The following is a 13,586-nucleotide window of genomic DNA, read 5'->3' as shown; positions in this document are numbered from 1 at the left end:
AGGTGCAGGGCAGGGTGATGGAAACTCTTAAGCGGCCAATTAAGAAGCCACTTGGGCCGATTCGGGAGAAGCTAGAAAACACCTCGGAGGCTGTGACAGAGCATGGAGAGGTGCTGAAAGGTGTGGAGGCAGGCTTGTCGCGGCATTGTGATCGAATCACCTCTTGGAAGCCGAGATGATGTTGCTAGTGGATGAGAGGAACAAGACTCAGAGGGCAAAGGTGGATGACTTGGCTTGGAGAATAGGTTGAGGGAACATCAGAATTGTGGAGTTGCCGGAGGGCCCAAAGCAGACCGAGTACTTTTCTCAGATGTTTCCCATTCAGCCAAAGTGAATCAGGACTCGTGGTGGGAAGGAAACATCATCAAGATATACCAAGATGTCAGAGTAGGAGAAAGGGCGCACGGTTTTTAATAAGGTGAAGTCAGTACTATTCAGGAGTGAGGTTTGGAGTGGCGCACCCAGTGAGTTTGAATGTGACTTTTCAGTTGAAAGATCATTTTTTCAATACATCGGAGGAGGCAAAGTTTTGTCAAGGAGCATGGACCTGAACTTGATTGAATAGATTTGATTGGGACTTTAATGGGGACAGTTGGGAGAGGTTGCACTTTGCATCTGTTGTAGGTTTGTTGTTCAAATAGAGTTTTAGTGTCGTGTCCTAGGGTTGGGGTTGGTGGCTGTCTTGGGTGGGTCCTGGGCCTGGGCCGACTGGAGGTGGCGACCATTGTCTTTTAGCTTTAGGAATTATCAGTCATGGGTCGGGGTTTGTAAATGGTAGCGCTTTATAAAGTGAAAACTGCAATAAAAATATTTTGAAAAAGATCTGTTGGGCTAAATGCTTATTTGTGCACTATAAAATTGTATGGAGAAATTATTTTGAATTGCAAATACATTTCAAATGGACACAACATTAACATTTTACAGCACTGGCTGGCAAAGAAGTTTTAAGAAAGGAGACAGAAAAAGAATGTTTGTTGTTCAAATAGAGGTTTAGTGCTCTACCTATTGTGTTGCTCTGCTGTTGAATCGAGTCTCTATGCTTCCTGGAGGTAGCCATATGAAACCTGTTCACAAATCAAAAAGGACATAATAATTAAAACCAGTCACATGGCATTAATAGAATAGAAATTATGGCTTAAAATAGGTGATTCCAATAGATTATATATTTAAATTTTCTGAGCAACATACGCGACAACTTTTGATGACTGATCAGTGCTATACTGAAAATGGTGTGAAGTGCAAACTGATCAAGAAATAAACTCAGTCTCCCACTAGCAGGTCTTTGTTTGCTCAGTTTTTCAATATGTCTTGTGACTTTTCCATTTTGTCCACAATTTTACATTGTCATCCATTTTCACAAGCAGATAGAACGATAGAATTTAGAATCATACAATTTACAGCACAGGTGGTGGCCATTCGGCCCATCGAGTCTGCACCAGCCCTTAGAAAGAGCACCTTACTTAAGCCCACACATCTCCACCCTATTTCCGTAACTCAGTAACCACACCTAACCTTTTTGGACTCGGGGCAATTTAGTACAGCCAATTCACCTAACCTGCACATCTTTGGACTGTGGGAGGAAACCGGAGCACCCGGAGGAAACCTACGCAGACATGGGGAGAACATACAGACTCCGCACAGGCAAACACCCAAGCCGTGGATCGAACCCAGGTCCTTAGTGCTGTGATGCAACAGTGCTAACCACTGTGCTACCATGCCACCCACATACTGTTATCTAGAGTAACCAAATGGCGGTTGCACTATTAAGCAAACTTATAAAAACTGCACTTTGAAAAATGGAGTCAAGGACTCAAAGTTATGGCATCAAGTTGCTGATAACTTTGTTCTGAAAACATAACCAAAGATGTTTCAGTATCAACGCATTATTTATATCCATGTGCAAGCTCTGCTTAGTGTTAGAATATCACATCAGACTCCATCGTTTGTTAGGATACCGGGTGAGAACTCCAAACAATTATTTTTAATTTGCAAAACTGTCAAGGAAAGGATATTCCACCCCAGGAGTATTGACACTGACCAACAGGTATCTTTTATGCTGAAATAAAACTTTAATTTAAACACCGAATTAACCACGTTAAGAAGTAGCTTTACAATCATGTTAAACAGTTCCTAACTGAAAGGAAAAACTTGAACTTATCTATACCTGCTACTAATACCAATGAATCAACTCAACACAGTTCAAATGCCGCTTGTAAATAAAGTTACCAAAACAGGTTACTTGCTCAGCTGTGACTTTTGGAGAGAGATCTTTTCTAGAGTAGATCCAATACACTTCCGCCTCGTCAGTCTCAAGTCCTATGGCAAACTGCTGTTCAACTTAAATTTATAACAGACTGCAGAACTACAGACAGACCTGGTTCCTTCCATCAATTACGTCATCTGTATCCAACTAAGTTCCATGACCTATTTAGCTAGGACTAAATAATATAAATAAAGTTCCATTAGTCCTTTATCTGTAACCAAGTTGTTGGAACAAATCATTACCTCACCTTTTACGACTCTTTAATTACAGCTTTAGTAGACACTGCTTGTATGCATTTTCAACCAGGGTTTTTAATAGCATTGCTGCCAAATATGAAATATAATACAAATCACTTTAACACATTCGATAGAGATTCAGGATGAAGGAACAGCAGACCTCAATTTGTAATCAGTCCAGGAAACACATGGCTGATTTAAAAACACTTTACCACGAGTTATATTTAATCCGGCTCAAGTACGCAGGTACAATTTATACTTAACATTGCTTTAAGCACAAGCTTGGTTTGATAGATCAGTTTTCAACTACACAGAAGAGCCACTTATTCTACCAGTTTTTTAAAAAAAACTTTTCATTTATTTGCACAAAAGTAGACAATAAAATGCACCATAGTTCCTTGGATACGTTTTCTTCAGAAAACAGCAAACAATTTATTTTTCATTGCCCCTCTTTTACACAACACACAAGTCAAAAGGACTGACCAGTATCTTGCAATGTCAATGCCGGTGTAAACTGATCATTTTGAATCTGGAACTTAGGAGAGTGGGCTGGTTGGTCTCCCCTTAAATACCTTTCCAGCCCAAGAGAAAAGGAAGGGAGGATGAATGATAAAAAGCATATTTCACCATCTACCCCATATCCCAATCACACTAAAGAAATAAGAGATGTTTTCTGAAATCACAAACCCTATCCGTCTAGACCACAATGCCGTCAAAGAAAACCTACCACAGCATAAATAGTAATATATTGCTCAAAATAAATTACTTTAATCCATTGGGGCTTACAGTCAACAGCCCAACTGCATTGTGGCACAGACATGATGTGCAGTTATAGTTCTATTTTAAGCGGAACGCAGTACTTTTAAACGCTCCTTTTTAAAGAATACAGACCTTTTTTGACAAAGTAAAAATGCTTTTGTGACAGGTGAAACAACGACAAGTTCATGATGAACAGATGCCTTAAACATATGCTTACTAGCTGGTAAAAAAATTCTAGTTTTGTATTGTGTTAATTTCTCATCCCAGCTCAAAGACATTCCTGGACATATGAAAACAGACAGTACGTGCAGAAACATGCGTGGAGGGTGGGGCAGGGAAAAGGAGCACAAGAAACAGCACAACCTAGTAAGTAAACTGCTGTTCAATACTAGGAGGCACAGTCATTCTCTGCTTAGAAAAAGCAAATATTATCGACAAGACATACCGAACTCTCTCTCTTCAATCATAATAAATCTTCAGATGGCCAGAGGATGTTCATCAAATAGTCAATGCTGCACATGGGCAATTGATGTGCTCAATCAGAAACCTGTTTTTTATGTTCAAACTGTTCAGCAAACATACATAAATTAACTTTCTACTAGTGAGAATACACAATCACTCTGACATGCCATTACAACACTCATTTTGCAAGTAGAAAACAAAATTCCACTAGTAATTTAAAGTTATCAAAAAGGAGCATTAAACCCTGCAGTTGATGAAGAATTGATTTCTTAGAATCATACAAGATTAAAAAGGACTCTTAACTGATTAATTGTTCTATAAACCACAATACAATGGATTTTAGTCTGCATTTAAAACCCTCTGGATCTTCATATTAAGTATGGCGTCAGTGGGGAGCCTCAGAAAAAGACCATCAAATCACCACATGATCTCCAACCTCCTTTACCTCTCCAAAGTCTTTCAATGTATTGTCACCTTCTCCAACTTCCCATCCTAATAGCTTCCTTGTACAACTCAATGAGATTATCCTCACTCAGTACCACTTTTTCCTATACTAAAAATGTATCAACAGCAATAAATTCCCTTTCCACTCCATTAGTTCTGGGATCCCAGGTGTGGTTTGAAAACTCAGGCTTTTGCCAATCTTCGCATTCCATTTGCCAAGAGTCTGATTTGGTCTGAAACAGTAACTGGGGAGAGAAAATAAATGGCATCATAAAAGGAGTTTTGAGATATGGGCCAAAATGACACCTTTGATCCTTCCAATGTTCAGCTGGTAGAAACGTAGTTCATCCCAGTCTGGAATGACCAGACTGCTTGCCCAAAGAGGCAATGAAGGCTCCAAGGGAGCACCTGATAACAGAGATACTGAAATCACAATGAAGGCCCCATTCTTCTCTATACAGGAAGCGAGGAAAACAGCAAATAGTTCTGCAGCAATATGGGTTCCAGCTTGGTGGAAAAGGAGACCTCGGTCTTATCACTGCCACGGTCTACAGATGATGTCACTAAGGGCAACATGGAGGCGAGACGTGCTAGTCTCTATTATTGACCTGTCCTGCCACCTGCAAAAACATGTGTATAAGCACACTCAGATCTCTCAATTCCTGCACCCACTTAAAATTTTAACAATTAACCTGTGTTGTCATAATTGGTAAAATTCCACCAGTTCCCTAGCATATGCTGACAAAGGTGGGTGGGGAATAAATCATAACTCTTAACACATACTTGGGTAAGCACAAGATGTCCGCACGACAATCAGGGATGCGGAAACTGTGTGGGTTTCATAGATTGCTCAAGAATCTCAAAACCAGAGTGATGTTTGTCCACATTGTTCAGACAGCAAAATTTAAAAATAGCCCAAAGTCGATGGTTGAAGTCTGTCGGCATTCTGAATTCACACTCTGATGGGACACTGGAATGGCTGTTAATTTGAAAGTGGACACTAAATGAACCAACAGTGCATTCACCTGAATTAACTATAATATCTGGTGAGCAATGGCATTGCTCTGTACCATGCATTCAGCACTTTACTTGGGTTTCTTAATTAAAATATCACAAAAAGAAAAACTAGTTATACCTCAAGCCAGACAGGAGAAGGATGTGAGAATACATTCGCTTTGCAATTTGCTGCCAGTCAGCAAACAAGATCAAACCAAGATAATACTTGAAATTCTCTGATCTCTGTTTTTATTTTATAAAGGATTCAAGAAAATTCATGATCAACAATTTGGGTGTCATCCAGTTTTTAAATCATATTGGTAGCTGCTGAAAGTCTATTCAGAATCCATTTCAATTGAAAGTGTCAGTAATTTGCAAAATGCCATGTGGCAATACACTAAAGGAAGAAAATGTTATACGTGTTCCTTTAAATGGTTTACATGGAGGCACTTTTAACTTGGGTATTATTTACATTACAAATATCGTCCAATGCTTTGTGTAGTAGGATCCTGTGGCTTGAGCTGCATGATTAAATGGCTCAACACCAGTCTGTGTAAAGAGAGTCAAAGCGCGCAATGAATTCACAAGGTAGATTTCAAAACAGACGCAGATATCAACCTCCACTTTTAGGCCTTTCCCAAATGTCAGTAATAAGACATTGTGGCACATCACACAATACCCAAAACACATCATCATCTGAACAAATTTAAAAACTGCAACAGGTTGCTGTAATTTTAAACAACCATGGATGGAATGTAGGAACCCAGTGTCATGAATTCCAATCCGTAGGAGCAGATTGAGTGGTGTTGCTTGAACTCACTGGATACTCTCCTCTTCCAGAGGGGTTATTTTTTTTAAACATGTACATATTCAAGTTTCAGCAACACCAAACAGGATATAAAAGATCGAATCACTGACTTGACAAGACTGCAAATGCAATAGGAGCAGAGGAAAAGGAAGGAAGAAAAATAAAGAAACATTTTGACCTGGAATCATTCAGTAGTACACAAACACAGATATGCAGCAGCTCAACAAGGTTGAAAATACCACACAGTAGATTCTTCCACATGAAACAGCAAAGAAAGGATATTATGCTTCAGGCGCATATACTTCAGCGATGCATTACTAAAAATCTCCATTTAGAGCTTTGAGAATCAATTAATTGAATATAATGTTTCAAAGTCAGGCTGCAGCCAACTCAAAATAGTCAAACCTAATCTTGCAAATTCATTACACACAAATCACCAGTGCATTTGGCTCAGCAATACATTTTCATTCTTGATCTCGTGAGACATAAATTCAGCATGTCACCTTGGGGTGTTGGCAAGAACTAATCCCAGGTTTGATTACAACTGGGTAACAATAAAGAATCGATACAGGATTTTTTTTAAATCAGCAAGGGTTTTTTGAAAATAAAGCTTTCCCAAAATTAGCCTGCTTACTGGAATAGACACGATAGTACTATAAAATTAAACTTTTGAACAGTGTTGTAAATCACCTATTGCTTATACACCCAAATAGACTCATTACTGCAGTTCACATCAAATATTCTAATCCACAGCATGGTGCTCTTCAGAAATCTATACAGTAACCAGATACAGAGACTTTGTCTTCAATCAGTGCATGGCAAATCTAGCTCGGAATGAACTGTTCTTGATTATGAAAAAACCATAACGGCTAGCTCAATACTAATTGCTCCAAGTCATTCTATTTTGTCTACATCAGAAACTCCACATCCATGCCCATATGTCCCCTTCTTCACCTCAGACTATTTAGGTCCCTGCCCCTATTTCACCATTGGTTGCAGGGGAGTGGGGTGAGAAGGTGGTGGAAGAGGGAAAGTAGCAACGTCTACCCTTCCATTTGTTAAATATCTCTTTACACAAAAGACTCCATATAATCTTAATCTTTGTTCATTCATTCAACCGTCAGGCCTGACAGTCATCTCTGTACTGCAGCAAACTGCTGATATTGAGTATTTGAATTGTTAAGCTGTGTAGCTCAAATTTAAAATTAGAGTGGAAGCTCTATGATCCACATCCCAGTTAACTGTCAGCTTAATTAGCTGCCAGAACGTTCACGGCACAAATGGCAAAGGTACGTTTATATCTGTGTTGTACCCATCTTCACATCAGCGACTGGGTATTTCTGGGCCATGATGCAAGCCAAAATTGAGATTCTTGATCAGAGCTAATTTTCAGTACACATACATCAGTGCTTCTCAACACTACTGCAGCGGAATGACTCCGTTTTATTGCCTCGTCTGACCCCAGAGTGAAACTTTTGGGGGACAAGCATTTCTGGGGGATTGGGGAAGAGACGGAACTTCAGCTGTTGGGGCGGGTTGATGGGGGGGGGGTGAGAAGAGAGAGAGAGAGCGAGAGCAAGAGATAGTCTTTAGTCCTTGACAGAGGGTACAAAGGTTGAGCTTGGGGCAGGGGGTGTTATGAAAAAGCAGGTTTTCTACAAATGAAATGAGTACCTAGATCACCACAAGGCCATACCCAACTAAATACACAAAGTTGTCACAAATCAGTTAGCGCTCCATTGTAGCCTCTGCTGCATTTGAATTTGCAACCTCAGAAATCTCACCCCAGTGGAATCACAAGCCACAGTTTGGAAAGCCCCGTTATACACCAAAGGACATTCCACTGCTCTTCAAACTAGTTTCAGAATTGTATACAATTTATGGGTCCTGTCAAGCAGAACTTGTTTATCAATTTAGGAAAGGGTAACCTGGATTTCTTGGGCACAAATAATCTTAATTTTAGTACATTTACTAACATTTTATTCCTAACTACATAGAAAAAGAGCTTACATTTATTACCTTATCACATCCAAGGACATACCAAAGCATTTTACATCGAGACTCAAATACTGACATTAGGAGTTCCAGAAACTTCAAACTCCCATAAACACTAATGATCCATTATTCTGTACTTTTGGCTGTCTCAGGGGGATTAGCATACAAAATTAAGAGATGCCCATTTCCTTCACGTGACACGCAAATTAACATCCAGTTGAATTAACAAAATGGATCTGCTGTCTAATATAATAGCTACAACACCTCCACGGGGCGTAATCAACAGCAAAACTTGATACCATTTCGGCTGCATTATAACCTCTCTCCAATACCCAAAATGATGCCTCTTATACTCACTCACACAAGGTCACAGAACATTTGCTAAACCGGTGATAGAGGATGAATTAGGCCACAGAAAATCAATGATTTCCCAACTGCTACCCCAAAGCACAAATTCACCCAAGGCTGAGCTTCTAATTTCTAGAATCAAATTTCTACAGTATCTGCTATCTTTGCTACGGTAATCTCCAGCTGCCCTCATCTCAGTGCAGAAAGAAATTGTAGTCCCATCTTGTTTCAGCATTGGTCGTGTCAGCTAGAAACTTTCCTCTTCTTCCTCCCTCCAAGTCCTTTTGAATTGTTTGCTCAAATTCTGTACCAAAATTTGCTGCATAATATTTTCGGTTGAAGCACATCTCTACAGATGAAACATTAAACCAGCCTGCTCAATTTGACGTTTGAGATCCACTGGCACCAGTTGAAGAGCAGGGAGTTCTCCCAATTTTCTGGCCAGTGCAACCCCCCCCAACCCATCCCAAACCAACTACTACCAAAATAAGCAAACTAGTTGGTCAATCACTTCATTTACATTTCAGAAACACGAGAACAATTGCCACTGTATAAATGTGACTTCACTGTACTTCAAATGTGAAACGTTCCAATGTTTCAGCAACATGAAACGGCACTATGTTGCATGGATACTTAAGATGCCCTTCTAGGACATAAACTATGAGAGGTTTATTGATTTATATGATCCTGGACATAAAAATTACCAGGAATCATTGCCTGTATGGAATTTTAGAAACCTCAGCAGAGCTGGTACACAGCCAACCATTTAAACATCCGAAATTATCAGTCAAGAGACTCATATTCTGGATCATTTTGGACAAGTGGTAATGCAGAGCTTACATGTGCAAGATTTAGACCAATCAGATGAACTGTGTGTGTTTTACAAGGTACTGCAGGCAAAGGTCACTTGAGCCATTCTTGGGCATCTCCCAGTAGTGATCTGAAAAGCAACAGAAGTCAGGGAATAGGAGGGCAATTAGGAAATAATAATAAGAGCCATATTAATGGATATAGATGGGTTAGGTATGTGGGCCAAAATGTGGCAGGAGGAGCACGAGGTCATCCACTTTGGTCGGAAAAATGGAAAAGCAACTCATTATCCAAATGGGGAGAGACTCCAGGGTGCTCCGTGCAGAGCAGGAGTCACAGAAAACTAAATACGCACATACAGCAGATAATAAAGAAAGCAAATGGAGGCATTTATAGCTAAAGGAATGGAGTATAAAAGGTAAGGAAGAGTTGTTGCAACTGTTCAAGACACTGGTGAGACCGCACCTGGAGTATCGGTGCACAGTTTAGGTCCCCTTATTTGAGGAAAGATGTCGTGGCATTGGAGGCTGTTGAGAGGAGGTTCACTGAAGAAACCAGAGATATGGGGCTAGATTCTCCGTGCGGCAACAGCAAAATTGCGTTCGTTGATGGGCCGGAGAATCAGGGTTGGCGCCGCTTCTGCGATGCTCTGTGCTTCCAAATCGGCATACACGCAGAGTAGGCCGCGCCACGTATCCACGGCCTCAGGCCATTGCCCGAGGCCCGCCCACAATTGGCCGAGTTCCCGATGGTGTGGGACATGGGTGGCATCACCCGTCAGAACTCGGCGTGACGTCTGCGGACTCAGTCCAGCGCCGCCAGTCAGGGGAGGGTCGGGGACATTTTTCAGGGCTGGGGCACTGTGGTGTGGCAGTCCGGGACACCCAAGCCGGCCGAAGGGGGGGGGAACTATTTTGCGGGCTGGGTCTGCCAGCTGCATCTGCCATGATGCACAGTGGGCCGCTGCAGGCCGCCACCGTACACATGCACGGCCATGGACCTGGCAATTCTCCGGGGCGCTCCGGCAGCTCAAGCCAGGTGCTCCATGCTGCCGTCCTGCTAGCCCCCAGCAAAACAGGGAATCGGTGGCAGTTTTGCACAAGTTTTCCCCGTTCCCACGCCGGTGTGGGGACAAAATCTCCGAATCAGAGAATCTAGCCCGAGATGTTGGTCTTATGAAGAGATTGAGCCGTTTAGGCCGATACTCTCTGGAGTTTAGAAGAATGAGGGGAGATCAAATTGAGATATACAAGATGATAAAAGGAATGGCTAAAGTAGACGTGGAGCAGGTGCTTCCTCTTGTGAGTATTCTACAACGAGGGGTCATAGTCTCAGAATAAGTGGTAGCAAATGTAAAACAGAGATGAGGAGAAATGACTTTTCCCAAAGGGTGGAGAATCTTTGGAATTTGCTACCCTGCAATGCAGTGTATGTTGGAACAAGAGTGATTAAATTTGAGGAGTTAGACAGATTTTTAATTTGTAATAGGTTGAAGGGTTAGGGAGAAGAGCAGAACGGTGTAGTTGAGACCATGATGAGATCAGTTATGACCATATTGAATGATGGATCATGTTTAAGAGGCCAAATTGCCCTACACCTGCTCCTAGTTCTTATGTTGTTAGTGCATGGAAAGCACTGCCAACAGTGGTGGGGGAGTGAGAGTCATCGGGGACATTTAAGTGACTTTTGGACAGGCACATAGACAGCAGTAAATTGAAGGGGTGTAGGTTAGGTTGATCTTAGATTAGGATAAATGGTCAGCACAACATCGTGGGCCGAAGAGCCTGCACTGTTCTACGTTCTCAGAAAGAGCTATTCGGTCTAATTCCACCTTCCAGCCCTGAGATAACAGCACCTCAAGAACAAATCTGGTGTTCTTGATTAATATGGGACTCATTGATTAATAAGGGGATCAGGGGTTAAAGAGAGAAGGCAGGAGAATGGAGACGAGGAACATGTCAGCCATGATCGAATGCTAGAGCAGACTCGATGGGCTGATGCTTCTCCTCAATCTTATGGTATAGTTGTAAAATGGTTAAAAAAAAATTTTTAAGGATCCACATCAGACAAGGTAATTGTCAGACACTAACGGTGTAAAATGCAACTAACTGCATTCCTTGCTCACCAAAATACAAGTGCTCATCTGCCCCAAATTCTACACATTATCCAAATAGCTACTTGAAACATTGAGCTCATCCAAATTCAGGAGTAATATTAGCTTATAGATTTTATGCAGTGCATTTTTCAAATAAACTCATAGGCAGCACCTCATAGCCATTTAATATTAAATATAAAGAAACGTATGCAATAGATAAACTACCAGATTTTGAGTCAAATTCCTGCCCAGGACAGGTTTCAGACTTACTAAACACTTTTTAAATACATGCTAAAAAGTTCTATTAAATATCAATTATTTAATTACTATAGGGTAGCAGCCTCATGAAGGCACACATTGTACCTTAGAGCAATTTTAAAGCACTGTTTTACCTGTTGATTGAATGACTGCAATAGTAACAATCAGTGATGACAAATGGCATTATAAAACAAAATGATCCAGGCACACTACTCATGGCAGCCTGTTCGGAGTCCCAGTGCACCAAAATCAGTCCCACAGGCCCTGTAAAGTCAGTTGAAAATTCACCCATCTACTGTAAATTACATATCAAACTGCTAATTGAAGTAAATTTGTTCCATTATGCCAGTGTCAACGTCTGTCATCCATGTACACCAACGGTTTGGCTCCTAGGATAACCCATTTTTCCCCCGTTAGGATTGCTATTACCAAAGAATAACTTGTATTTTGTCCTCAAAATATAGAAAATATTAAGCGCCTTAGCATGTCATAAGTCAACAACACAGAAAGGGACGAGTAACCAGTGGGGAGAATCATCTAACATTAAATAACCTGCATACTGAAAATCTTCAACTACAAGGTGAATCTGAAACGGGGAAGACGTGTGCTGGGAACTGCGTCCTTCCACAATCTCAGACCCGGGAAAGATATTGGGCAGAAAAACGTCCCACATTTCTGTACACAGACGTCCAAAAGGAGGAAATGTTTCACAAATAATCGACTTGTTTAATGCTATGAGCTTCATCGAAAATAAAAACTTTGCGCCTATTTAGGGATTAGTCAATACCCTTGAAAGCTGAAGCTTCACTCAGGGTAACCGAGCCATACAGACTAGGAGTAGGTATGGGCCCGGGGTGGTACAGGGGAAGGGGTGGTACAGGGGAAGGGGGTTCGCCTGGTGATGGCGAATGCTGAGGGCGAGCTTAGGAGGAGGTCCGCCAGGGTTGCGAGGTGGGGAGCCCGGGCCGAGCTGTGAGACTGGGAGAAAAGCAACTCCGACCCTCGGGAACCTCTAGGCCAAGAACTCTCCCCGACACCAACCACAACATTCAACTCCCCTGACCCGCGCAGACCTGACACCCACCGCTTGCCTGCCCCGGGCTGTGGCCGGCTTCCGACCGACGACCCGCCAATAAGGACAGTTTGAGGGCTCACTCAGCTCAGTACCGAACCCCACCGCGACGCCGGCGGCGATAAAGCCGTTGGGGTGCCACGCAACCGACCTTCAATCCACGCAATGTCCGCCCCCCTGTTCCCATTGGCTAATCATCCAGCCAAACCCCAGCCAACAGCTGTGGAGTGCAAGTGTTTATTGGATAATTCCGCTGTCAATCATGATGAGGAGGCGTTGCTACGGCCGTAAGCAGGTTTGCCTGCGCCAAGCACTGATTGTAGCAACGAACTCGATTCAAACCAACTGCCGGAAACCGTAATATACCCAATGGCAGCGCATCAATTGCGGTACCATAATAACCGAAATTAATGTCACTTCAAATTGCGCAGTGAATGGAGGATAAGAGACGCCGCAATTGCTTTGAGCGTCCTGGCCTCAGGTGGAGAAACAAAATCAACTGAAGTTCTGGTAAAAGGCCTGAAACTGCAACCACTTCTTTTTCACCCCACAGACACTCCACCTTCCCCACATATTCACTCTCCCCATCACCGATGAACAGTAGCAGCGTGTGTTCCATCGGCAAGATGCACAGCAGGAACTCACCAAGGCTCCTAAGGCAACACTTTCTAAACCTACCACTACACTACTGTCCAGGAGGACAAGAGCAGCAGATACCTGGGAGCCCCACCACCTGGAGGTTCCCCTCCAAATCACTCACCATCCTGACTTAGAAATATATCACCAAACTCCCTCCACAATACCACAGTGGGTGTACCTACACCTCAGGGACTGCAGCGGTTCGAGAAGGCAACTCACCACCACCTTAAGGGCAACTAGGGGTGGGCTATAAATGCTGGCCTAACCAGTGACACCCACATCCCATGAATTAATTAAAAAAGATAACTTAGGTGGCTTCCGTTAGAAGTTCAGAATAGCGTGTTGCTCGTTATGCTCTCCCTTAATTTGCTCTTTTAATTACCTTTGCTCAAGAGTCGCCA

At 42.2% G+C, this 13,586-nt stretch overlaps 1 protein-coding gene across 6 annotated transcripts in view; it reads right to left on the bottom strand.

The window, feature by feature from the left end:
- LOC119966434 (centrosomal protein of 85 kDa-like) overlaps positions 1-12,719 on the bottom strand; it is a 51,934-nt gene extending 39,215 nt beyond the window's left edge. For 3 of the 6 annotated variants that reach the window (XM_038798102.1, XM_038798128.1, XM_038798145.1), the window contains exons 1-3: positions 12,559-12,697; positions 9,152-9,251; positions 1,003-1,064 (exon numbers count right to left, since the gene is read on the bottom strand). In XM_038798102.1, the coding sequence (XP_038654030.1) occupies positions 1,003-1,064; positions 9,152-9,153 (64 nt within the window). In that variant the 5' untranslated portion in view covers positions 9,154-9,251; positions 12,559-12,697. Of the gene's footprint in view, positions 1-1,002; positions 1,065-9,151; positions 9,252-12,558 lie in introns of all 6 variants that reach the window. The other 3 variants (XM_038798138.1, XM_038798112.1, XM_038798118.1) reach the window with 2 other exon arrangements.
- Between the last annotated feature and the right edge of the window lie 867 nt (positions 12,720-13,586).

This window comes from Scyliorhinus canicula, chromosome 1, assembly GCF_902713615.1.
Source record: "Scyliorhinus canicula chromosome 1, sScyCan1.1, whole genome shotgun sequence".
NCBI classification, from domain to species: domain Eukaryota; kingdom Metazoa; phylum Chordata; class Chondrichthyes; order Carcharhiniformes; family Scyliorhinidae; genus Scyliorhinus; species Scyliorhinus canicula.
This window is presented reverse-complemented; position numbering and strand designations above follow the sequence as displayed.